Here is a 23,132-nt window from a genome sequence, read left to right on the forward strand (position 1 = left end):
CTCTTCACATTAGGGGCCTGCGCAGTGTCCAGGTGAAATAGTGCAGCGAACTGTTTAGATTATGCCGCGGCTTTATGAAATAGTTGAGTGCTAATCATAACCGTCCGCGCCGCGAACACGCTTCTCTCCCCCTCCATCTGCTGGTGCGCTGCGGTGGGACCGATTCCCTCGGACGAGCTTTGAAAGGGCAGGCGCAGAGCGCTGAGCCCTGGCGCCGTCGGGTTCTTGGTGTTAAGCCCCTTGTAACATGAAGCAGCTAGCACGACCTAGACGGAGCATATACATCCTCCGCTGAATTCAGAAGTACCTTGTACATTTAGCTCTGCAAATCGTGGAGTCAATTTCACAGAACAGCACATAACAAAATATCCCGTGTGAGGAGTTCCCCCACTGTCTTAGTAAGAAAATCATCTCTCCAACATATATCTACATGGACGTACGTATGCAGGTGTAAGTTGAGTTATTTTTTGTATCAAACTTCTCTGAGCAAAATGAGTTCACTTCCAGTAACAACCTGGGGAGTACCGCTCAGCAGAGCTAGTCACAGCCAGGGCTCTGCTCTTTTGGAGGACATCTCCTGCGGAACACAGGGCTCAGGGCACTAACATCCCGTGCCGGGGTCAGAGCTGGCCCTGCGGAAATTATTTTAGTAACTTTTTACCAAAATACTGTCCTTTTCTGCTTAAACAATTACTGATGTTTTATGCCCGTGTTTTATGCCCACGTAGCTTATTCTACGTACGTTGAAATAACTTACCTGTGTAACCACTCGTTCTGGCCTAATGTGGCCAAGATGCACTTTTTGCAATCTGTCATCTCGTTAACATGCTAAATTCCTAAGCGGTTGTTCTCGTGAGATGGTGATCTTGTGCCCCAAAGCGTGGGGGCTTCCCGTGTGTTTTTTGTTTGTTTGTTTTTCATTTGTCTGCTGTTTTTGTACGACAGAGGAGGGCACGGTCCTGGCCGGGCTCTCCCACAGCTCCGTACCAGAGAAAGCCAGACACTGAGGGGCTGGGGGGGTGTCACGGGGCTTTTTACAGGATGGTTGTGTCAGCTGGTGTCGCCGCTTTGGGCTTCTGCCCTCCTCCCTGGGTGCCAGGAGAACCTTTGTTCTGCGTGCCGTGGCGGTGGTGCTGAGGACAAGGGGACATTGTGTCAGCGGGAGGGGAGGGGAGGGAGGGGGCTGAAGGCTTTCGCTCCGAGGCGCTGCATTCATATCGCCAGGAACTCCTACCCCTCAGTCCCCCCCGACCTGAGCTCTCTGTGGGAGTGGAACGAGAGAGAAAACCTCTTAATTTTGTGCAAATTCCTACTGATAAATTCTTGACACAACTCTAGTAATTAACACATGCTAATACTTGTGTGTTTGTTTTTTAACACCTAAAGCAAAAAGACCGGCAGTAGGCTGGGCAGTGCTGATAAAATTATTCCTACACTTCTACACTAACAGCTCGCGCCTTGCTGATTAGTGCCAGAAGGGTGGCCTTAGTTATGACGAGCTCTAATGAAAGCTCACCCCTGGCAAGGACAAAAGTCCAAGAAATGCAGAAGCCTGGCGGAGGTGTCGCTTTGCTGCTACTGGGTGTTCCTATTTGGTGGTCCAAACGTTAGTAACGTATGCCTTTAGTACAAACACTGTGTGGTCCATACCCAAACCGTACTGTAACGGAGACTGCTGGTTTTAAGACAGCGAAACAGGAACAGAACGCGCTGCTGGCCTCAGCCCCGCGCCAGCCGCTCCTGCCGCAGCGGTCACCCGCACAGCGCTGTGCCCGCTCGGGGTGCTGCCTCCGGGGCCGCTCCGGTGCAGCAGGACGGGGAAGGCTGCTCCCGCTGCTGCCTGCCCGGGTGCCAGGACACCGGCAGCCCTTCGTGGTGCCGCTGAGCCTCAGCTGGGGGCTGTGCAGGCCAGGCAGATGTTCTCTGGGAGGGGAGAAGTTCTCCACGTTCTTCTTTTCCCTCGTAGCGGAGCACGGTGACTGGGTCCCAGGAGACGACCGTGGCTGAACTGGTCGTTACGGATAGTGTGAATCCCGTTGGCCGTGGTTGGAGAGGACTTGATTTCCCTTTCGCTTTGAAATCACTCAAGCAGAGTATCCGCGTCCCTCAGCAGATCTGCAGCCCTGGCACTTCCAGCGTGCCGCGGCGCTTCAGCTGGGGGGAGCTGCCACCAGCCCCCCGGCAGGGCCTTTATGGAGGAGTGGGGCAGCGCCCTCACGTCCTGCTTGGGGTCTCTTGGACGAAGGCAGCAGGACAGAGAGGGAGTTGTTTGTGCAAAGCGTGGGCGAGACAGCAGCTGGGCTGGGACCAGGGGAAGGTGGGAGGGAGGTGAAATGGGAGCCCGAAGCAGGCCCGGGACAGGAAGGGGCGGCGTGGCGGGGCGGCTGGCACGGATCCTGACCTGGCTGAAACAGCAAAGGGAGGAGGAGAATCCAGGGATTTGGTGTCAAAACCAAGGAGTCCATGTGTCCTTTTTGCTTGTTTGTTTTCCTTCAGCAGCAGGTACGAGAGAAGCGTGAAGCGCTGCGTTGTCCGGCTGTGCCCGTGGCTCTGCGCAGAGCCCTGCTGGCTGGGGGGATTGCTGCGAGGCCCGACCTGCACAGCAGAAGGCCGAGCTTCCCTCAGTGGACGTTCAGCGAAACCTCTCAAACAAACACAGCCTTGTCTTGCGTTACAGCCACCAGCTTATTAACGAGTTAGCTTGTGCCCTTTGGGTCTCTGAAAATCCTTGTTCCCATCGTTGCCTTTGTCCCGGGCTGTGGCAGTGGGACCGCGGGGCAGCTCGTGATGGAAACGCTCCCGGGGCCCAAAGGGGGATTGTTCCTCACCTCATTGTTAGCGACTGGCTTCAGCCCCTCGCTCGGCTGCCCTTTGTTCCGCTGGGCCTTCCCACTTCGGGTTTGTAAGCGCTGGTGGCAGCATCCAAGAAATATTGGCACCCAGGGGGCTCAGCCTAGCAGAGCCCCAGGGCCTGTGGCCAGAAGGACCGCAGTAGGCTCCGGGCGCTGATGGGTGGTAGCATCTGCAGCAAATCACCCGTGAATATTTCGGTGCCCGTGTGCCTGCTGCTGGCGGCCTTGGAGGCAGAACTCACCCGGTGACAGTGCCGGGAGCCTCAGCCCCGTGGTAGGGGTAGGGCTGCGGGGGCTCTGCGTCCACGTAGTGCCACAACATGGTCCTAAAATCAGGATGTAATTAACTACCTTCGGTTCCATTGATTCATCTTTTTTTTTTTTTGGTAGGTTTAACTGGGGAGGGTATACTTTGTTTTGTGGTGTTGCCCGATGCGTTTGCAGTTGTTAAATGTGGGACAGCATCATTAAATAGATTAAATCGATCCTCTCTCGTGGCCACATGCTCGCCTGCAGGGCTGCGGGGTTGACTAACAGCAGGCACTCGGCTCGGGCACAGCAGCTCTTGGCTCGCTGGCTTTGAGTGCTGCTGGCAGGCGGGGTCCAGCTGGTCCGAGTGCTCTGCGCCTGGCATCGCCGCGTGTCCTCGGAGGTGCGTGTGTTTGGGGAGAGAAGGGCTGCGTTTGCTGTAACACTCGGTATGAAGCTAATGGACTACTTTGCATAAAGAGCTCCAGTAAATACACTTGCGTTTCTCTTTGTAGTGCTTCTAGTAGTTATGCATTTCTTGTAAATTGACTCGTTTAATTACCCATTGTGTTTCGCTTTGTAGGGTAGCTGTCTTTGATGGTGAGCAGAAAGTCTTCTCACGATGAGTTACTGGAGTCTGGATAAGAAAAGCTGTCTGCAGTACTGCCGGCACTTCTTGGTGGACAACGGGGTGTTTCACGGTAAGTGGCAAGTCGTAGTGCTGGCTTCCCATGGCCTGCTGCATCACATGCAGCTCAGCCAGGTGCACGGGGCGGAGGGCAGCTGCGGCACAGCCGGGAGGCATGATGGAACCCCCCCAGTCCCCCCAGCCCTAGGAGGCTCCACAAAGCTCTGGGCGGGAGGACAGGGCTGCTGCAAGGGCACCGCTGCTGCTGCTGCTGCTGAGTGTGTCCCTGGTGGAGAAGGGAAGCCGCGCTCCGTGTTTAGCAAGGCCGTGGGTGCTCGGAGAGGGGACGAGCAGCGGCTGGAGCACGATGGCAGGCAGGGTTGCTCCGGCTGCAGGTGGCAGTTGTGTTTTGGACCGAAAGGGATGAGGAGTCTGCTAACTTCCTCGTGAGGCGTCTCTAAAAGTGCTCCAGCGAAACCTGCAGGTATGCGTCTTTTGAGGAGGAAGTGGAAGTGTCTTCCAGTACTTCCACGTGTTGATCAGAAGTTTGTGCAAAACAACAAAAAAGTTCCCCGTAGTGACCCCCTAACTAGTCCACTGCCAGCCACTTGCCTTTTAGTCTCGTGCCGCTGCAAACTGCATGGGAAGATCACTCAGGTGTTGAGGTCTCTGCCTGAAAGCAAAGTCAGGGAGCTACCCTGAAGATAGTTTGGTGTAAAATTATTTTCATGGCCTCTTGTTCTCCGCTTATACTTTATCTATCAGCTTCACTGGTGAGCGTGTGTTTCTTAGAGGCCCAAATTTTGTATTCCTTGTTCTCTTTGAAGTCAGGGATTAACAAACTGTTACTTCAGGGCAGATTTATGGCACCACTAATAGTGGCAGAACGGAATGCCTATAAATTAACTATTGAAAGCCAGCCCCATTCCCCCAAATCTGTAAAGGGTTAAAACATCTATTTTTCTGCTTACCTTAAATTTTCCTCTGGAGCCCGTTCAGCTGCGTGTATCATGCTGCATCGCATCATCATGGAATTTGCATTGCATTAAAGTCTCCATCAATGGGGTTCAGTTAGAGTGTGTGCATGTATTTCTGAAGAGGACACTCTGGGCAGTAGTACCAGGTACACTGTACTGGGTAGTAAGGGCGTTTACATTACTGTGAAACTCTGGTGGAGAAGGATATAATCCTTACTACAGGGAAGCCTGTTGCTTAAATTGCAAACACAAACACAACGGGGAGAGCTGAAATCCAGTTGTGACTGCACAACACAGGAATTACATGGTTTCACTGAAAAAAGTGACAAACTGGGGGTGGTTCACACACCTGACGTGTGTAGGCACCACAGTTCTACTTCTCAGATGAAACTGAGGTTCAGTCCTGGGATTTATCAGGGTGCTCCTGGTCCCACTGATTTTGGTGGGACCACTTTCCGTCTGAGATGTCTCTGGCACTATGGAAGGAGGGAGTTGTCTCCCAGATGGCCTCGCACAGTTCCCCCTTACCCGAGTCTGAGCACTCTCGGTATGCTTTGATAAATGCCCGTTGATCACGCTTCTCTCCAGGCAATAGTCTGCTCTCTAGCATGCGTGTGTAACTGGAGCAGCTACGTTTTGGGATATGTACTTGCAATTTTCCTATTGCAGATGAAATGAGAGAAAAGTCTGGTCCAGGCTTTGTGACTCGAGGTGGTATTTTGTAGCGGAGCAGCATAATGTCTTCATCTCGCTAATAGTGCAGAGACGGGATAATGATCCATTAGCACCGAGTCCAGTAATCCATGAATAGTTATTGAAGTGATGAGTCTGCAAAGTGATAATCATCTAAAGTAGGAGATACAATCAGCAGGAATCCGAGACCAGAAAGATTCTGCGGCTTAATTTATTTGTCTTTCATTCAGGACCAGACAGGATTCATTATTTTCCCCTGACAGAGCCCTTCAGGGCTTCCTATCTGTCTCTTCAGCCTAAGCACGACGCTGCAGAGGGAGCTGAAGTCCTGCTGAACAGCGCTGGAAGTGGCAGTGCCAACCGCACTGGGCAGGAGGCATGTGCGTGTCCCCAGGAGTCTGCACGTTGCTCCTGACACTGTGAGCAGTTGGTTTGCTGCGGAACCGTGCTGACGGAGCTCAAAGGGATGGCAGAGCTTTGGAAGGGTTAGCTCTGTGTCGCCGTGCCTTCTGGAGCCCTCTGGTCCTGTAGCTCCCGACAGAGGGCGGTGGCGAAGTGCAGGCGGGGTGGGGGCAGCGAGCAGGCTGGGCGCTTGCCCCCAGTCTCTACTGGCTTCTTGCCATGGCTTGCGTGGGGTGATCCTGACTACACTACCGGGAAATCAGGAGAGAAAATCTCAGGTGAACTCTATAGGAAAGGTGCTGCCTGTTAGCAGGACAGGTACTGTGACTGAGCTCCTTGCGACTTGCTGACAGTTGCGTTGTTTGGTTTGTATGTTTCCGGCTCTAATATCTATCACTTCGAACTTAAACAGGTCTGATTTTTTTTTTAATTGCTGTTTTCATATTCTGGCATTGAGATCATGGCTCTCCAGAGAGCAAGCATGTGGAGCTGCTGATTAGCTCATTTTTCTACATTTATGCATGCTAATATTCTGTAGTCATTAAACAGAAGACATGACATGTTTGGCAAATAGATGATTTAGTCGCAGCAATTCGGGAAGTAGCTTCACATAGTTATCGTATTAGAGTCAGTTACTTATGCCAATTATCTTTTCCTCTTCTCTCAAATACAAACCTTTTGTTCAAATTGCGTTTCTGTAATTGTAATTAACTGCTCTCTCTTGCTAATTTTATCAACCAGCCTCTCCACCTCTTTCTTTTCAGACTTTGGTGTCAGTAGGGACTTGACCACCGCTGGTAGGCTGTCGTGTTAATTCAGCCGCGCCCATATTATCTCAGTTGTGCTCTTCCGTTCAGAGCAATGGAGTAACTCACTTGTATGGGGCTTGTCTGGAAGGTTCACATTTCGGTGCACGATTGTTATCTGTAGCTGGACCTGTAATCTGGAAGAACTGTCGCACCTCAGGTGCAAAGCAGACAACTTTATCCCAACGCGTCAGCTGGTGTTTTAAAAAGGTCAGGGTCATCTTTCTCCATAGGACTGGAAGCATCTACAAAGGCACACAATACAAAGTTTGCTCACCTGTGTTTCTGTGGTGTTCCCTTCACACCCTTCAGGGGCTTGCATTGCTTTAAGAACCTGAGCACGTGGTATTAAAGTTGTTCACCTCCAGCTGAGCTGTTTAAACACAGGAAACTCATGCGGACTGCTTAAATGGGAATGCTGAAGCTCCTGGTTTACTGGGAGTCCTTCGAACATCTTGTTTTGGGGAGAAAAGCAAACAAAAGCTTAGCAGGAACACCACAGCACTGCACGTACAGGCTGTTGGAGCGCACCATGTGTCCAAAGCAATGTCAGAACCTTGCGTGGAAGTTGAGCAGGGAATGAATGCATCTGCTCCAGCGTGGGAGACCACTGGCTGCGAGGGAGCAGGTGGTGGAGGATGAAGCGTTTGAGATACAGCAAACAGCAGGACAGCACCGTGCTCATGGGATGCGTTATCTGGAGACAAATGCAGCTTTGAGTGCTGGTGGCAAGCTGAAGGTGTTTGTGCTCTTAGATGAAGGCATTGGTGCTGCAAGGCCCAGCCCACTGCAGTTCTGCTCAGCAGAGTTTGAGCAAGGGGAGCTCGGGAACATGCAGAGAGAGGTGACTGGGAGAATAGAGTAGGGCGTGAGGGGAGACGAGATCGATCTGGTTTATTTGGCTTAGAAAATCAAAGATTTCGAGGGGCTGTGACTGGCTACAAACGGACTTGCAAAGAGTAAGCTTGGGGAAGAAAAACCTTATTGAACTGATGGGGAACACGGGCACAAGACCAAATTGAAATCCGTGAGTAAATAAATAGTTGCAGGGAAGAACTGAATTCCTTTGAGGTAGAGGCCAGTAAGTTTTGAAAAATTGTTAAAAGCATCCTACCTGTGCCCGTGCTCTGAAGTTGCAAATATAATTAGCAGCAGCAAGAAATAAGCCGGCAAATGTAAATCTAAGGCTGGAGGGCTGAGTGGTCCCCGTTCATCTCCCGGGTACTGAACAGCAAAAGCACCAGGACTGTCTGCATTCCCTGCTGGGAAATGCTGCTGTGTGCAGATCAGACTGCTCACTCCTGTATTTTAACGGTGCTTTGAGACGCTTGCACGTTGTTAGGCGAGAGAAAGCACTGATACACAACGCTGTGCTTTCCTGCTGGGCTTTAACAGGTGGTGTCCGAGCAAGGACTGAACATTCACACGTGCAATGCTCAAGTCCTGTATGCATCTGCATTGCCTGAGGATTTCTCATCATTTTCTGATGTTATTAGGAAAAGCTGCTAATAACTGCCCTTGCAGGATATTAAAATCCCTATCTGTTTGTCTGGAATTTTTGGTTACAGAAGTGGAAGTTGCTGCTGTGCCTTGTACTCTAGGGAGATTTCTCTGCCTAGAAGCAAAAATGTCAGTTTTCTTCAGGAGCAGCGAGGTACGTGCAGCGTGTGCGCACCGAGAATACCAAGCTGCAGACAGATCCGCGGTGGGGCTGCTTTAGCAGTTTGTAGAACGGAGCAGACAGGCAGGCTAATGTTGAGAACAGCCTCCCGGACGTGGGGAGCCTACTTTCTTTTCTTTGCTGTTGCAAAGAGTGCCAAAATACAAAGTACATCATGCCTCTAGGCTTGGGAGATGGTTTTTTTTTTAGGCTTTTCATGCTGTAAAAGTGGATCATGTTTTGTTTGTTTGCTGGCGATAAGAGTGCAGGAATGGCTGTGTTGTCAGGCCAAACATCCATCTACTCTGCTAGCAGATTTTGGGGGCTAAAAGCACGAAGGAAAAAATGGCGTATACCTAAATCCTTTCTGTGGAACATGCTCCCAGCATGTGCCAGTCAGCAACGTAAGCGCTTCCCCAAGCTGCGTCAAGACCTTTGTGTTTGTTAACTTCCCATCTCATAACTTCTCCTCATTTTTTAAAATCCATTTTTCCTTTTGACCACCTGTGGGAACTAACCGCGGACGTTCTGTGGGTTGGCGCAAACCTCCTGCTCGAAGGGAGACGCTCCTTTCACACACCCCTGCCACGTTCAGACTGGTCGGTGAGGGAGGTTTGGTTGCTCGCGTCCTGCACCTGGGAAGGAGCTGGCTGGACGTCCTGAGCCGGGGGCCACGCCTGGCAGGTGGGCAGGTGCCCAGGTCCAGCAAGAAGGGGAACTTTGCTCTCGACCTTGGTATCGAGGTCCCGATCCACTGAGGTTCAGCTTTTGTGGGACGCTGTGACGAATTGCCACGCTTCCGCTTCCTTCGAATGGCCCGTCGAGGTAGGCTGCTCAAACACCTGGGTCGTGCTGCCACTGAACAAAGCATATCTGTCAGCGATTAGTTCGCCAGCCGATGGTGTGCAGCGAGCTGTCCGTCCCACCAGCCTCGCAGAGGAAAGTGTTGAACGCTGACCTGGAGTTCTGGGGGGGCTCTCAGCCCGCTGTGTCGGGAAAACCCGGGTTCATCCTTCAGGAGGCTCTTCCCGATCGCCTGCTTATAAACATCTGGAGCTGAGGGGGGAGAGAGACTTAGCCCAAAGAAATTGCTCATTTTGAGAGAGCATCTCACGGATTTCCCAAATGCGATGCCTGCAGTTGTGCGCCACCTTTGTTAGATGAACACCTACTGCTGTTACACAACCGCTTTTGGACAGCTTCAAGAGAGATTGCTCGTGGCAGGTGTTATTGCAGTGCTTTCCCTTCGTTTCAGCCCGAGAAGCCGAGTTCTTATGCAAGTTCTTGTAGGCTTTTTTTTGCTTCAGTGATCTTGAACTTTTGTGTTCAATGAATGGGAACATAAAATGCATTACATTTTATGTTTTACACAGTAAAATGGCCGATTTTGTTTATTAGAGCACAAGAGTTTTGGGGGAACAGTATGAAATGTTTGCTGAAATGCACGTATGTTTGGCTTGATGTTTGCTGATGGGCAAAGCCTTATAATTAGCTCTGCTGAAGCCTCGTGCTTGGGGCTACGGTGCTAAAAATGCCAGATGTTGACTGCAGAATTTGCTCGTACATCTTTATGGTCAACTTCAAGTGAAGTTTTATAACGATGCGTGGGAAAGCAGGATAAGTTAATAGTGCAGTAATTCGGGCTTTGTTTTGTATTCTGAATTCCTTCTGTAAAACAGCCAGATGAAACTGAAAATGTACGTAGAAGAAGGGCATTAAAGAATTTATTTTAAGTTCTCATAGGCTAAAAAGCAGTTCCTGAAATATATTGGGAAACTTCCCCTCCGTGCTTCCTTTAGTGCCTAACTGCCTCTGAGAGCTACGGCTCTCACCTGGCGCGTGCTCTGCTGGCGGGAGGAGCTCCGCGTGTGGATCCCCCACGTCGGTGCTTTGAGTTCTGATGCTGAGTGTTTCCCCCCTTCCGTCGTTGTGTATTTGTCAACCTTACAAAGAACAGTGTCTTCGTTAATGACAGATGAGTGGAGTTGATAAAAGCCGTAATCTGATACGAGCGACAAGTTGTTAGTGCAGATAACATGAAGTTTCATTCACAGCTAGCTGAGTTCTCAGGAGGAGATTGTATTACGGTTTAGGTCTCATATTAAATTTGGATGATGAATATGAAGATGTTATCTTCTTATTTCATTATCTATTTACTGTGAAGGTAAAGGTTCTCTAATCAGCTTTTCTTTCTCTGTGGCAGAAGAAGTCTTTGTAGCAGTTTCCATCCATTTTGTCAGTGAAAAAGGAAAAACTGATGAGCCAGAAAATTAATAATCTTCTGGTGCTGTAATTTCAAAACCTAATTGTTAAAAATGTTCTCATTTATTGGAAAATTAATATTTTGCAGTAGAACTTGCACTGCCGTGTCCCTTTGCCCGCTAATGCAAGCATGGCAAGCTGTAGTTTTTAATATCTATAAACTGAGCTTCCGTGGTGTTCAGCAGCTTGGCAAAGGTGACGCCTCTGGCAGTAATTGCTGCCGCTCTCCTTCAGCCACTGGGAATGTGGCAGCTGCCCCATGCCATGGGCAGGCTCAGGTGCTGCGGGTGCTGCGTGGCACAGGGCTGCCGGCTCTTGTAGCGGGGCCATGCTGCGGGTCCAGCCCCGTGGGGCTGCTCTGCATCCTGCACCGCATCCTGCTCCGAATCCTGCTCCCCATCCCGCTCCGCATCCCGCACCGCGGCCAGCACCGAGCACGAGGCGGCACTCTTACCCTGGGATTGCTGCCTTGGATTTGTAAAGGCAGATTTTGCTGCCATTCCTGGTGGCCTACAGGCATCTGCTTGGCTTTCCTAGGGGGTTTTCAGCTGTTTTTGTAGTCTGAGACCGGAGCTGCCTGGGGAGGAGAGGCCTGAGCACGGCGATTCCCATAGCCATCAACTCGATCATCTGCCAGCCCTGGTGCCGCGGGATGCCTGCCGCCTGCCCCGGGGCCCCTCCGGCTCTGCTCCCGCGCAAGGAGGAGCTGGCAGTGCCTCGGTGGCTGGCTTCATGCGTCTTTTGCCAGGGTTATTGCAGAATGCTGCTTCTGGGGAGCTGAAAACGTCGGCACTGGTTCGGCAACGACCTCGGGACAGGCCGGTGCCGTTTGGGCCCCTGGCACGGCGTTCTGCCACAGCAGCTCCAGCGTTCCCCACGTCCCAGCCAGAGGTGCTGAGCTGAGCTGAGCTGCAGCGTGCTCCAAAGCAAAGCGTGTCTGGAGCTGGGTGTGCGGAAGAGAAGAGCCTGCAGGTATCAGAAGAAAGCTTTAAATCCCCCTTCTTAACGAGAGGACAGGGGCAGTGCTTTGGCACTGGTACTTGCTGTCTCATCTCTCAGGATAATTCCCGTGGTTTAATGACAGAACCTTGTTTGAACAGCAAATGAAGAGAACTGGAAAATAATGTTAGTCCAGGGGAAATGGATTTTGAGTGAATGAACATCTTTTTAATAAGTTCTGTTGCTTTTGTAGCTGAGATTGTCAAAAACTATCAGTGAAATGAGGCTTGGAGTACGGGTAATGTGTTTTATGAAACCAGCTTAAAAAGTTGAAAAGACGGACTTCTAAGCATGCAAGCCGCTGTGAAAGTCACCCAGGGAAGGGCTTGTGGGGCAGAAAAACTGCCTAGGAAAAAGGGGCAGGCCCGTGAGCCTGTGTCACCGTTCCTGCCAAATCTGATCTTGCCTGATTGCGAGATGCGTATGGAACAGTAGTGCCTGCTGAAAATTTGTGCTGTTGTCCTATGGGGATCGTCGGTTTTGATCAATTACATGTGACAGGGTAATAATTCCCTGTTCTGGGAGCTTGCTTGGCACCCCCGCTTGAGACCTCGTTAGAACGGTGCAGGCTGCGCTGCGCAGCGCCTTCCTGGCTGGAGCGGGGCTGCGTGGAGCAGAGCGAGCTGGAAGGATGTGCGGGCTGCTCAGCCACCGCTTCAGTAGGATGTAGCTGCAGTGTCAGACGCGATGAGGTGAGCTGGTTGCCTTTTGACTTCTCCCTTTGCAGACAGGCAAACTATTGCGGTGTCTTGGAGGACGCGCCGGCGTCAGGTCTGACTCCGGCTGACAGGGCTCGGCGCTGGGTGTAGAACCTGGCTTCGCAGTGGAGAGTTGTCATGGTGATTGGTTTTTGAAGTTGAATGTACCTACGGGTATTTTCATACCGCTTGGCACATGCCCCCCAAATTTTGTAGAAGTCTTCGTTTGTTTGCTGTAATGTTCATGCTAACCCGTACAGTGGGCTCTAATTTCTAAAGCCATATAGCATCGAAGCACTTCGGTTTGTAAAATGAGCGTTATTTTGAAGACAGAATAATAAGGAATATATTAATGGTGAGAGAAGCTTTCCTACAGAGCAGGTTCGGTGTTAGGGATGCTCGTGTATAGCTCCTGTCACGGGTAGTGGAATGCCAGGTTAGGAATGCGGCACAATTATACTTGCAACACATTAACGAGTGCAATTTGATGTACCAAGAATTAAACTGACGGCTGGTGACAGCTCATTTCTTTTTTGTTGTTGAATTGTGACTGTAATACATCGATTCATTTGGATGCAAATGTACTGACAACTGTCTAGAGGCTTCGGAGTGATGGGTGACTTGGTGAGAAGTCATCTTGTGAACTGAGGTGTGAACCACTGCTGGGGTAACCGAGCAGCTCTTCCATTTCCCTCGTTACAGCTGCACTGAGAGGCACTTCTCTCTGCAGAAGGTGGCTGCTCAGTGCAGCCATCCTCAGCTGAAAGCGTGGGCAGCAGCGTGAGCTTCGGGTGCAGCCGGCAGGGGATCCTACAGTGGCTTTGGGGCTTGTTCCGTGTTATGGTCTGGGCTGTGTCTGCTGGGTGTAGGCAAGGCGTGTCTTGTGCCGTGCTGCAATCCGTCATGCCGTAGAATCAGAGAATGGCTCGGGCTGGAAGGGACCTTAAAGACCGTCTGGTTCCAAGCCCCTGCCATGGGCAGGGACACCTCCCGCTAGGTCAGGTGGGCCAAGGCCCCGGCCAGCCTGGCCTTGAGCACCCCCAAGGATGGGGCATCCGCAGCTTCTTTGGGCAACCTGTGCCAGTGCCTCACTACCCTTACAGCGAAGAATTCCCTCCTAATGGATCCTAAAAGATCCCCGTCTTTTTATAAGCCCCCTTTAAGTATTGAAAGGCCTGTTGGAAGTCTCGGTATCCATGTTAGCAGCAGCTGAGAAGCAATGATTTCTCAGGAAGTAGAACGCCCGTCCGTCAGCTCCACTTGTCTCGCCCCCAGCTCGCCCTCGGTGCGACCAGCAGGTAGAACTGCTCTCACTCTCCCCTGCCCCAATCTCTCGATCACCCAACTTTTCCCTAGCACAACTGGACAAATCCTGCCCTCCTGTACCGCTGTCGGTCTCTGAGGATGCCGCTGGGGATTCCTTTGGTGCTGATGTAGAGGCGGCTGTGCAGAGCCCGTGGGGCAGCGCAGGACCGGAGGAGCAGCAAGTCAGAGGTGTGCAGCGGGGCGCCCGCCTCCTCCCTGCGCTGCCTGCCGGCGCTGTCCCCTGGGGCTCTGTCCGAGTAAGTCTGAGGGGCTCTGCCCATTGCTCCACGCTGGCTGTAAACCTGATTTTAGTAGCACTGACTTGGCTTGAGCACGGTACTTAGCCAGCAGCATGGTAATTTCTTATAGCTACCGGGAGAGTTGGTGCTCAGCATCTCACTGGAGACGACTCGTTCTTATGAAATCGAATGCTCACTGATGCACAGGCTGAACCATTTGCATGCTCCGCGCTCTAACTGGCCTCGTTCGCGGAACACAAAAGCTGGCTGTTCCCCTCCGGGCTGGGAACAGAGGGGAGGAGAGGGCGCAAAACGTGGCAGAGGGGAGCGCGGGCCGCGAGGTTCTCGCCTTCACCTCGCAGAATCCCGGGCTGCAGCCGCGGGGAGTTCCTCGGAGCCAGGGTGTTTTTCCTCGCCTGCATTCAGCCTGCGTCACTCGCCCGCTCTCCAGCTGAAGCACGGTAATCGGTTCCCGACCGGCCTCCCTGGGTGCCTGAGGGATTTCCTCGTGCTTGCCTGAGCCGCTCTTCTTCGCGGGCGTTACGGGCGCTTAATGCCTGGAGCGTCTTAATCGCAGCACCATGCGTGCACGGCTCGCACCAAAAGTAGTCGCTGCTCCTGCCTTTCCACAGCAGCAGCGGCAGCACGGAGCAGATGCTTCCAGCTTCCCGACCAGGCTGTGCTTTTCGGCTTTGAAGGAAGTTGCCTCGTATTGCCTCTGGATTTGTTTTTCTGTCTCTTATGGCTCGCAAAGATCTCGTTGCTCCCCATAAAGAGCCGCGCTGGCGAGGTTCTCCTGTACTTCTACGGATTGCTTCCCAAATGTTTTCTCTCTGGAGACGTGAAGATTAAATCGAGGCTTTCCTGCAGTGAGAATTTCCATTCTACTTGCCAATAATGCATAAGAGTTGCAAATTTAATGGCAGACCTTGAAGTATATAAAAATTTAAGTCCAGAAAAAGGTAAGGATGTTTGAGTTTGTAATTACTGTGGGAAGAGCTAAAAACATGTCTGGAAGTGCTTATAGAAAAACAGGTGCACTATATATCTGTGCTTGGTAACTCTTCAGTACTGTAATTATTTGGACATTTTTAAAATGGAAAACAAATATTCCTTAGTATTTAAGAGAAAACTTGTGTTGTTCTTTTTTTTGGGGGGTGTGTGTTTCAAATTGAAAATACATTTCTCCATGCAAACATGTGGATTGTATGGGAGATACTGCTCCTGCAGTATGGACAAACAGAGATTGCATTTTATCTTAAATTATTACAACTGTATTTGCCTTTAAAAACATTCCTGACCTTTTAATCTATTGGTCATTTTGCCACAGCAGAGCTTTCCGTGGGGAAGAGTATCTATTTTTTCTAGCAACACTTATAAATAGAATGCTAACCCATATGCAAGTGATGTGTAAAATTGTGATCACAGAGCAGTGGATGAGCAAGATGCATCTCTTCAAGAACTGTAGGGGACTGGTGCAAAAGAGGAAGACATCTTGAATAACTTTCTTCGGGAACTTCTGATTTGTAATGTCTGATTTTGTTCAATTTAAGTCGGTGCTGGGAGCAAAGCCGTGGTTACTTTAAGCCCCTAAATGGCTGTGGGGTAAATGCTATATAGAAGGGGAGAACTCTTTGTATCTAGCATGGATAACTCTATAAGGCAAATATTTTTTAACTAGTGGAAGTGGTGGGAAATCGACACCGCTACCCTATAAGAACTGAGACCACTTAAAGGAGCTGTCAGTTGTTTGTATGTCCCGTCGGGAGCGGCCTCGTCGGTCGGAGTGGGCGTGCTGCGGCTCCAGACACGGCGCTTTTATCTTGGAGGGTTCCGTTACACAAAGCTCGACATTAAGTTTTGATGCACACGGGTAGGTAAAGGAGGGCAGGTGTTACTCCATCTGCTTGCTGAGACACGGTGGGTAATGGATACGTCCCCAATTGATAATTTACGAGAGCATTGGAAGGGACTTTTTGGAACAGCCCTAGAAAAAAGGCGTTGGGTTTAACTTCTGAAGCTGTTGCAGGTGTGTACGTATATGTATAGATAAACGCGTTTCATGCCAAAGCGTCCCGCTGAGGGTGAAATCCTCTCTGAAGTTATTTTGTTGTCCCTTCTCCATCGGCAAATACAGCAGCAACCGCCAGATGAGCGCTCCTGTTGCTCCTCCTCAGTTTGTTGCCTGGCCGGGCGGCAGGAGCACGGCGCACAAGGCAGCGCCCCATCCCATCCCGTCCCATCCCATCCCGTCTCGTCCCGTGCTGCGGGTGAGGCGTGTGGGGCCGCTGCGCACCCGGGCTCGGGGCTGGAGTGCCCAGAGTGACTCCTGCTGGGAACGGAGGCAGCAGGAGGGGAACGGAGGCAGCAGGAGGAGCACGGAGCCTTTGCGGGGCAGGGCACTGAGGAGCGGGATCGCGGCCGGGCGCTGTGGGCGCAGCCCCTCAGCTGTCTGCAGTCTGGGGCACTTCGGAGCTCGCGGCCTGTGGGCACAAACACATCCACAAGTGTGATGTGCCCAATCCGCGGGCGGGTGGCTCCGTTAGCCTGCCCATACCGACTGTGGTGGGATCACGCCCGCTACGGTCTGCGCGCCGTTATGGCAGTGCCTGGATAAAGCGGTGCCGTGACGCTGCCCGGAGCCCGCCCGGCGCTCAGCCATGAGCAACCGCAGGACGCCGCCGCTCTCCACCTTCCATCGGCATGGCTGTAAGTGCAACCTGAGTTACGTGTAGTTGTTTCAGTAAGTCTGCAGAGCACTGTTACCGCGTGAAGCAGAATTGAGGCGCCTTTGGGAAGCTGCGGCACGAAGGTCGAACTGTCCGGGTACCAAAGCGTTGGGGCCGCTGGTAAGGGTGTGGGTGTCCTGCCGTGGTAGGCAGCGCTGGGTAAAACCTGGAGCCTGCCGAGAGACTTCGGCAGCTCCTTCCAGCGCAGATCTTACCTGCGAGAGGAAACGTGTGTGTTTATTTCTGCGCTTGGGCACGCATTTTGAAGGAGTCATTTCAGAAGGCTGTGGCGTAGAAGGCAGCTTGTTAGTATGCCGGCAGCATGTTGTGCTGGGCGAGTGCTCCTTGCTGGCAGAAATGCGGGTTGCGGGGAACCAGGGGCTCGCTTTTCGCCGCTCTGGGTGGCAGGAAGGCTCGCCGGAGTCCGTGCCTCCCGCAGGTCGGGCTCTGGGTATGCCCAGCGGTATTGCAGGTGTCTGGCTCGGAGACGCGTTCACACGTTGCCAGCGGGAACGCTGCTTTGCATGAAACTCGAAGGCACAACACAGTTTTTCAGTAATAAAATTACCTCGGTGTTCGAGACTGTCAGCTCTTTGTTTGTCCACAGCTGACTCACTGTGGGTGACTTGGGCCGAGGTAATTTGAGAACGGAACGGATAACCACGTTGGGTAGGAAAATGACTGTTTCTGAGAAGTGGGGATAAATTAATTCATACCATCAGCTGAACCGTAGGCTTCATTCATTGATTTAAAGGTTAATTAACTCCACCTTCAGCTCTGCCGCGCTTTTCCCCCTCCTGCTCTCTCGAGGAGCCCCAGCCGTGGATTTGTGTGGATTTGTGTGGCAGCCCGCGGGGGCAGCGGTGCTCCGGGCAGCCCAGCGCCATCCTGGGCAGGCTGCGGTGCCGTGAGGTGCCAGGCTCGCCGCGACGTGCTGCTGGCCGCTGATAAATTCACAGCCAGCAGAAGGCTCTGCTCGTGCTGGAGCTGGGGCAGCGTCTCCTCTGCATGTCTCTGAGGGGGACGGGAGCAAGCTTGTAGGGGCACTCTGGCGGGGTTTTTCTGCTTTTGTTTTCTTGGACAGGTTTGGGGGGGGGTAAAATATAAAGGAGTGGCATATTGGGAAGGGCAAAAATATAAACAAATCGAATGCAGCGCAATAGGTTGCTGTGGGACCTGTGTTTCACCGAAGTACGGGGCAGTGCATCGAGGAAATATCAAATATATCAATGCGAAACGGAGGACTAAGGAGAATCTCCATCCTTTACTGGATGTGAGGGGAAACCTAGTTACTAAGGATGAAGAAAAGGCTGAGGTGCTTAATGCCGCCTTTGCCTCAGTCTTTAGCGGCAATACCGGTTGTTCTCTGGATACCCAGTGCCCTGAGCTGGCGGAAGGGGATGGGGAGCAGGATGTGGCCTTTGCTATTCATGAGGAAATGGTTGGCGACCTGCTAAGGAGCTTGGATGTGCGCAAGTCGATGGGGCCGGATGGGATGCACCCGAGGGTACTGAAAGAACTGGCGGAGGAGCTGGCCGAGCCGCTTTCCATCATTTATCGGCAGTCCTGGCTATCGGGGGAGGTCCCAGTTGACTGGCGGCTAGCCAATGTGACGCCCATCTATAAGAAGGGCCGGAGGGCAGACCCGGGGAACTATAGGCCTGTCAGTTTGACCTCAGTGCCAGGAAAGCTCATGGAGCAGATTATCTTGAGGGTCATCACGCGGCACTTGCAGGGCGAGCAGGCGATCAGGCCCAGTCAGCATGGGTTTATGAAAGGCAGGTCCTGCTTGACGAACCTGATCTCCTTCTATGACAAAGTGACGCGCTTGGTGGATGAGGGAAGGGCTGTGGATGTGGTTTACCTTGACCTCAGTAAGGCTTTTGACACCGTTCCCCACAACATTCTCCTCAAGAAACTGGCTGCTCGGGGCTTGGACTGGCGTACGCTTCGCTGGGTTAGAAACTGGCTGGATAGCCGGGCCCAGAGAGTTGTGGTGAATGGAGTCAAATCTGGTTGGAGGCTGGTCACAAGTGGTGTCCCCCAGGGCTCGGTACTGGGGCCGGTCCTCTTTAATATCTTTATCGATGACCTGGATGAGGGCGTCCAGTGCACCCTCAGTAAGTTTGCAGATGACACCAAGCTAAGTGCGTGTGTCGATCTGCTCGAGGGCAGGAAGGCTCTGCAGGAGGATCTGGATAGGCTGGAGCGATGGGCTGAGGTCAACTGTATGAAGTTCAACAAGGCCAAGTGCCGGGTCCTGCACCTGGGGCGCAACAACCCCAAGCAGAGCTACAGGCTGGGAGATGAGTGGTTGGAAAGCTGCCTGGCAGAGAAGGACCTGGGAGTATTGGTTGATAGTCGGCTGAATATGAGCCAGCAGTGTGCTCAGGTGGCCAAGAAGGCCAACAGCATCCTGGCCTGTATAAGAAGCAGTGTGGCCAGCAGGTCTAGGGAGGTGATTGTCCCCCTGTACTCGGCTCTGGTGAGGCCGCACCTCGAGTACTGTGTTCAGTTTTGGGCCCCTCGCTACAGGAAGGACATGGACGTGCTCGAGCGAGTCCAGAGCAGGGCGACCAAGCTGGTGAGGGGTCTGGAGAACAAGTCTTACGAGGAGCGGCTGAGGGAGCTGGGCTTGTTCAGCCTGGAGAAGAGGAGGCTCAGGGGCGACCTTATCGCTCTCTACAGTTACCTTAAAGGAGGCTGTAGTGAGGTGGGGGTTGGTCTGTTCTCCCACGTGCCTGGTGACAGGACGAGGGGGAATGGGCGAAAGTTGCGCCAGGGGAGTTTTAGGTTGGATGTTAGGAAGAACTTCTTTACCGAAAGGGTTATTAAGCATTGGAACGGGCTGCCCAGGGAGGTGGTGGAGTCGCCATCCCTGGAGGTCTTTAAAAGACGTTTAGATGTAGAGCTTAGTGATATGGTTTAGTGGAGTACTTAGTGTTAGGTCGGAGGTTGGACTCGATGATCTTGAGGTCTCTTCCAACCTAGAAATCTGTGTCTGTGTCTGTGTGTCTGTGAGGACTAAAGAAGAGCGAAGATGTTCAATCCCTTACAACAAAGGCAGGCTAAAAAGGAGGCCTGCTTGGCTCTCAAGTCCGTGGTCCTCCTGCCTGTATGTATTTTTAGAGGGCAAACATAGGACTCAGGAAGAGAAAGAACCCATGGCTTGCTGTTCTCCGCTCTGACCTCTGCATCCAGAGGCGCAGCTCCTGCCAGAGCCTGCCTTATCGCTGCGAGGCCTCGGGGGGGATGTGGTGACCCAGCCGAGCTCCGCGCGAGCCGTTCTCGTCCTCTTTGGTACTTGGGCGAAGCTCCCCGAGCTCAGGGGAGAACTGGGGGTCCCTCGGGGCCGGGCTGCAGCCCCACGGAGCGATGTCTGGTGCTCCCGCGTCCTCCTGGCAGCGTGAGGGTGCTGCCCGGGCAGCCGGGTGCCTCTCTGCCCTCTGCTCGCCCTGAAACCTGCCCCTGGGCTGCCGCAGCAGCACTCACCGGCCTGCCTCGCCTTCATCCTGTTGGGGGCTGTAGCGGGAACCGTTGGCCGCCTCTCCCCGTCTGCTGCTGCTTCTCGCTCTTGGATTAGGGTGTGCAGACTTGGTGACGGCGTTTGCTTAATAAAGCTGCATTTCCCGCTCACTGTAATCAAGTGACGGTGTATTTTGGCACTTGGCCGCGTGTCGGGGTAAATGATCGTGCACTGTTGGTAAACGGCCAGTCCCGTGCCCTTCTAGGAAATGTAGCAGTCCTCAGCCATGCTGGTTGCAGAGGCACCAGAGCTCCCAAATGGAGCAGCTCTGATGCGATCTGTGTCCGAAGAAAGAAGAGGAGGAGATCTGTAACTTCGGGAAGCGGCAGTGGGGGTCCCCTGTAAGCTGTTACACAGCCGGCTTTTGGGCTCCGTGTTCACCCAGAGCAGCCTGTTGAAGGAGCTTCTTTCCAGAAGAGCCTTGGAGCTGATGTCCCAAAGCCTGGTGACTTGTGCTGCTTGAATGAAACCTGGGCTAATTTGCTGAAGATAACAATTAGAAGTGTGCCGAGCTGGCGGAGGGAAGGTATCCTCGAGCAGAGGTGGAAACGATGCATTATGTATTGCGGCTGGGGGCTGCGCTCGCAGGTTTCGGTTACAACCTGAACTGTAGATCTCAAGGGGATCACAGGCCCTGTAGGTAAGGTGCTGCCCTAGCAAGTCATTTTCAGTATTGCACAACACTCTGTCAAGGATGAGCTCGCTGTAGGAACCAGATTTAGCGATATGGGCCCCGTGCATCCAAAGAAATGCTCAGAGAGGATTTTTTTGCATTGCCAGGCTTGTCAGTGTTTGGATTCTGCTGGTGTATTTCTGGGTGCTCCCCCAGCAAGAATGGCTGCTCAGCGCTGTCAAGTATCAACCGGAGAGCAGGTACACAGCTAAAGCTTCCCACTTCGAATATGGAAAAAAAAATCATTGAAATTGATTGTCCTGGAAACATCAAGCCAGCAACCCCACTATGGCAGGCTAACCCGGCAGTTACTAGGAAATAGGGATTACTCCAAATCGGAACTTCTGGGAGTTGCCAATCCCAAGTCTCTTTAGAAAAACAAACAAAAGCCCCACACCAGATGGGTCTCAGGCCTAAGAAGAATTAAAACTACGCTGATAATTTCTTTTCTCCCCTTCTGCTCCCCTTTGTTCTCAAGCTTCACCCCTTTTTTGTTTGCGTATTATTTGGTGAATTTACAGGCGTGCGTTGTCCTTCAGATTTAGCGATTTTCATTGACCGTAGGCCATCCACCGTTGTTCTGAGTAGTCAGCTGGCATTCTGCTGGTTGCTCCCCTTGCTTTAGGATTCTCTGCTCCCCTGAGGGCTGGAAACGCCCTCACAGTTTCCAGCAGCGCCTGCCGAGGACGGACAGCGCTGCCTTCAGCGGCCCCGCTGCGCCCGGCCGGCTCGCGAGGCCGTGCTGAGGTTGGCAGAGGTGTGGGAGATTGTCCACCTCGTGTCAGTGCTCGTCTGTGGGATTATAATTAAACCCACCCTAAGGAGCTTAAAGGGAAATAGCGCGAGGGGTTGGAAGAGTTACCGCAGGGCAGGTGAAAGTTCTGGGTAAACACGAAACGCAGCAATGAAAACGGTCCTGACCCGGGGCAGGGGTTCCCCCAGGCTTCCCTCCGCAGTTCTCGTTGTCCTGGGCTCGCCCCTCACCAAGGCAGCAGTGGTGCTTTGGTGGCATTAGCGGCAAGCTGCGTGACGCTCCAGAGGTTGGCGCTGCCCTGTGGGATCTAGATGCGACGTGTTCTCTGGCGGGCGGGCAGTAAGCGGGCTGTGGTGGCGTTAGTGCAAAGGCTCCGAGCATCCTCGTGACGGGGAGATGGCTGCGGAGCCGGGCGGCACGCTCTCCGTTGTCCGAGCTCTCCCGTTGTGGTTTCACCCAGAATATCTTCCCCCACGGATCGCATTAATGTAATTGCGGGCTGTTCTCCGGTTCGTGCGCTTGGTTTCATCGCACACCCCTCCAGTGCCTGCTTCTGGGCACGTGCCCGTACATCCGCCCGGCTGCTCCCCAGCCTGGGTCCGGGCGTCACACCACAGCCTCCACCCCGCACGGCAGCGCAGGTGCCCCAGGTGTGGGATCTCGGGGAGCTGCACCAAAAGGGGTCACAGGCGATGCCCGCAGCAGTCCTGGCAGTGGGACAGCTCCTGCTGCAGGGGGCTCTTTTGGTGCTGTTCCTCTCCAAAGACAGACTGACAACCTTCCCACAGAGCGCCTAGCCGAACCAGAGCTACCGAGTGCACAGGCACAGCTGGGGAATGTCAAAATGCAGAGAGAAGAGCTGATGTTACAAGTGAAATTGACTTCTATTTTGTGGGTTTATTTCACCTCCTCAAGCTTAATGTTGGCTTAATGCAGATTGCGTATTATTTGGAAACGCAATTTATATCCTCCTTCACAATTAGACTTCTCATTGTTTGGTAATGCTCTTTTTGCCTTATTTAATCTTCTCATTTTGTCAGACGGCTGTAACATCGAGTCCATAAAAACAAGACAGGAGACTGAACGTCATCTCCGTGCAGGCAGTGGTTCCTGGGAGGCAATGGCAAACAGTGTTTGTGAAGTGAAATCCCCATCAAACTGGCTAAAATCCCGTTTGTCCAAAGCCTGCGCTCTACCAAGACTTTGCTGGAGGCTCTGGGCAGTGGAGTTTTGCCACTGAGAGTTAGCTGACAGCGTTACCTTGGATAACCGCAAGCCAAAATACAGCAGGAAAAGTCCCAAGCCTGCTGCTGCCATCGCTAATTTTTTGAAACTAAATATGAATTTTTAACCCGGTGAAGCCACCCAGGGCTGGGCCTGAGGCACAGCCTCGCGTGCGGCTCTGCTTGCGGACTGATCTGCGCCTCTATGTCCCGGGGAGCCGTGCTCGGGGGCCCACAGGTGCTTCTCTCACTGCTCTGGTGTGCCTGTATGTACTTAAAGTACGGCTAGGGAGAGCGCTTTAATTCCCTAAATATTTTCCTTCTAGTGCCCACTGAAGGGTCCGGCATGCCTTGAAGGCTGCGCAGTACCTGCAGCAGCGGGCAGGCGTGTGCATTGTGACCACCGCTGTTGGGATTTAGCCCGAGTGAGTGGCAAAGGAGCAGGAATCGGGGCCGG

At 52.6% G+C, this 23,132-nt stretch overlaps 1 protein-coding gene across 2 annotated transcripts in view; it reads left to right on the plus strand.

Annotated features, from left to right (window-relative positions):
* The first annotated feature begins 3,723 nt into the window (after positions 1 to 3,723).
* The window catches only part of PLCH1 (phospholipase C eta 1), a 60,798-nt gene continuing 41,389 nt past the window's right edge, over positions 3,724 to 23,132 (plus strand). For both annotated transcript variants that reach the window (XM_035566486.1, XM_035566487.1), the window contains exon 1: positions 3,724 to 3,802. In XM_035566486.1, coding sequence (XP_035422379.1) covers positions 3,724 to 3,802 — 79 coding nt within the window. The remainder of the gene's footprint in view (positions 3,803 to 23,132) is intronic.

This window comes from Cygnus atratus, chromosome 9 (assembly GCF_013377495.2).
Source record: "Cygnus atratus isolate AKBS03 ecotype Queensland, Australia chromosome 9, CAtr_DNAZoo_HiC_assembly, whole genome shotgun sequence".
Taxonomy (NCBI): Eukaryota; Metazoa; Chordata; class Aves; order Anseriformes; family Anatidae; genus Cygnus; species Cygnus atratus.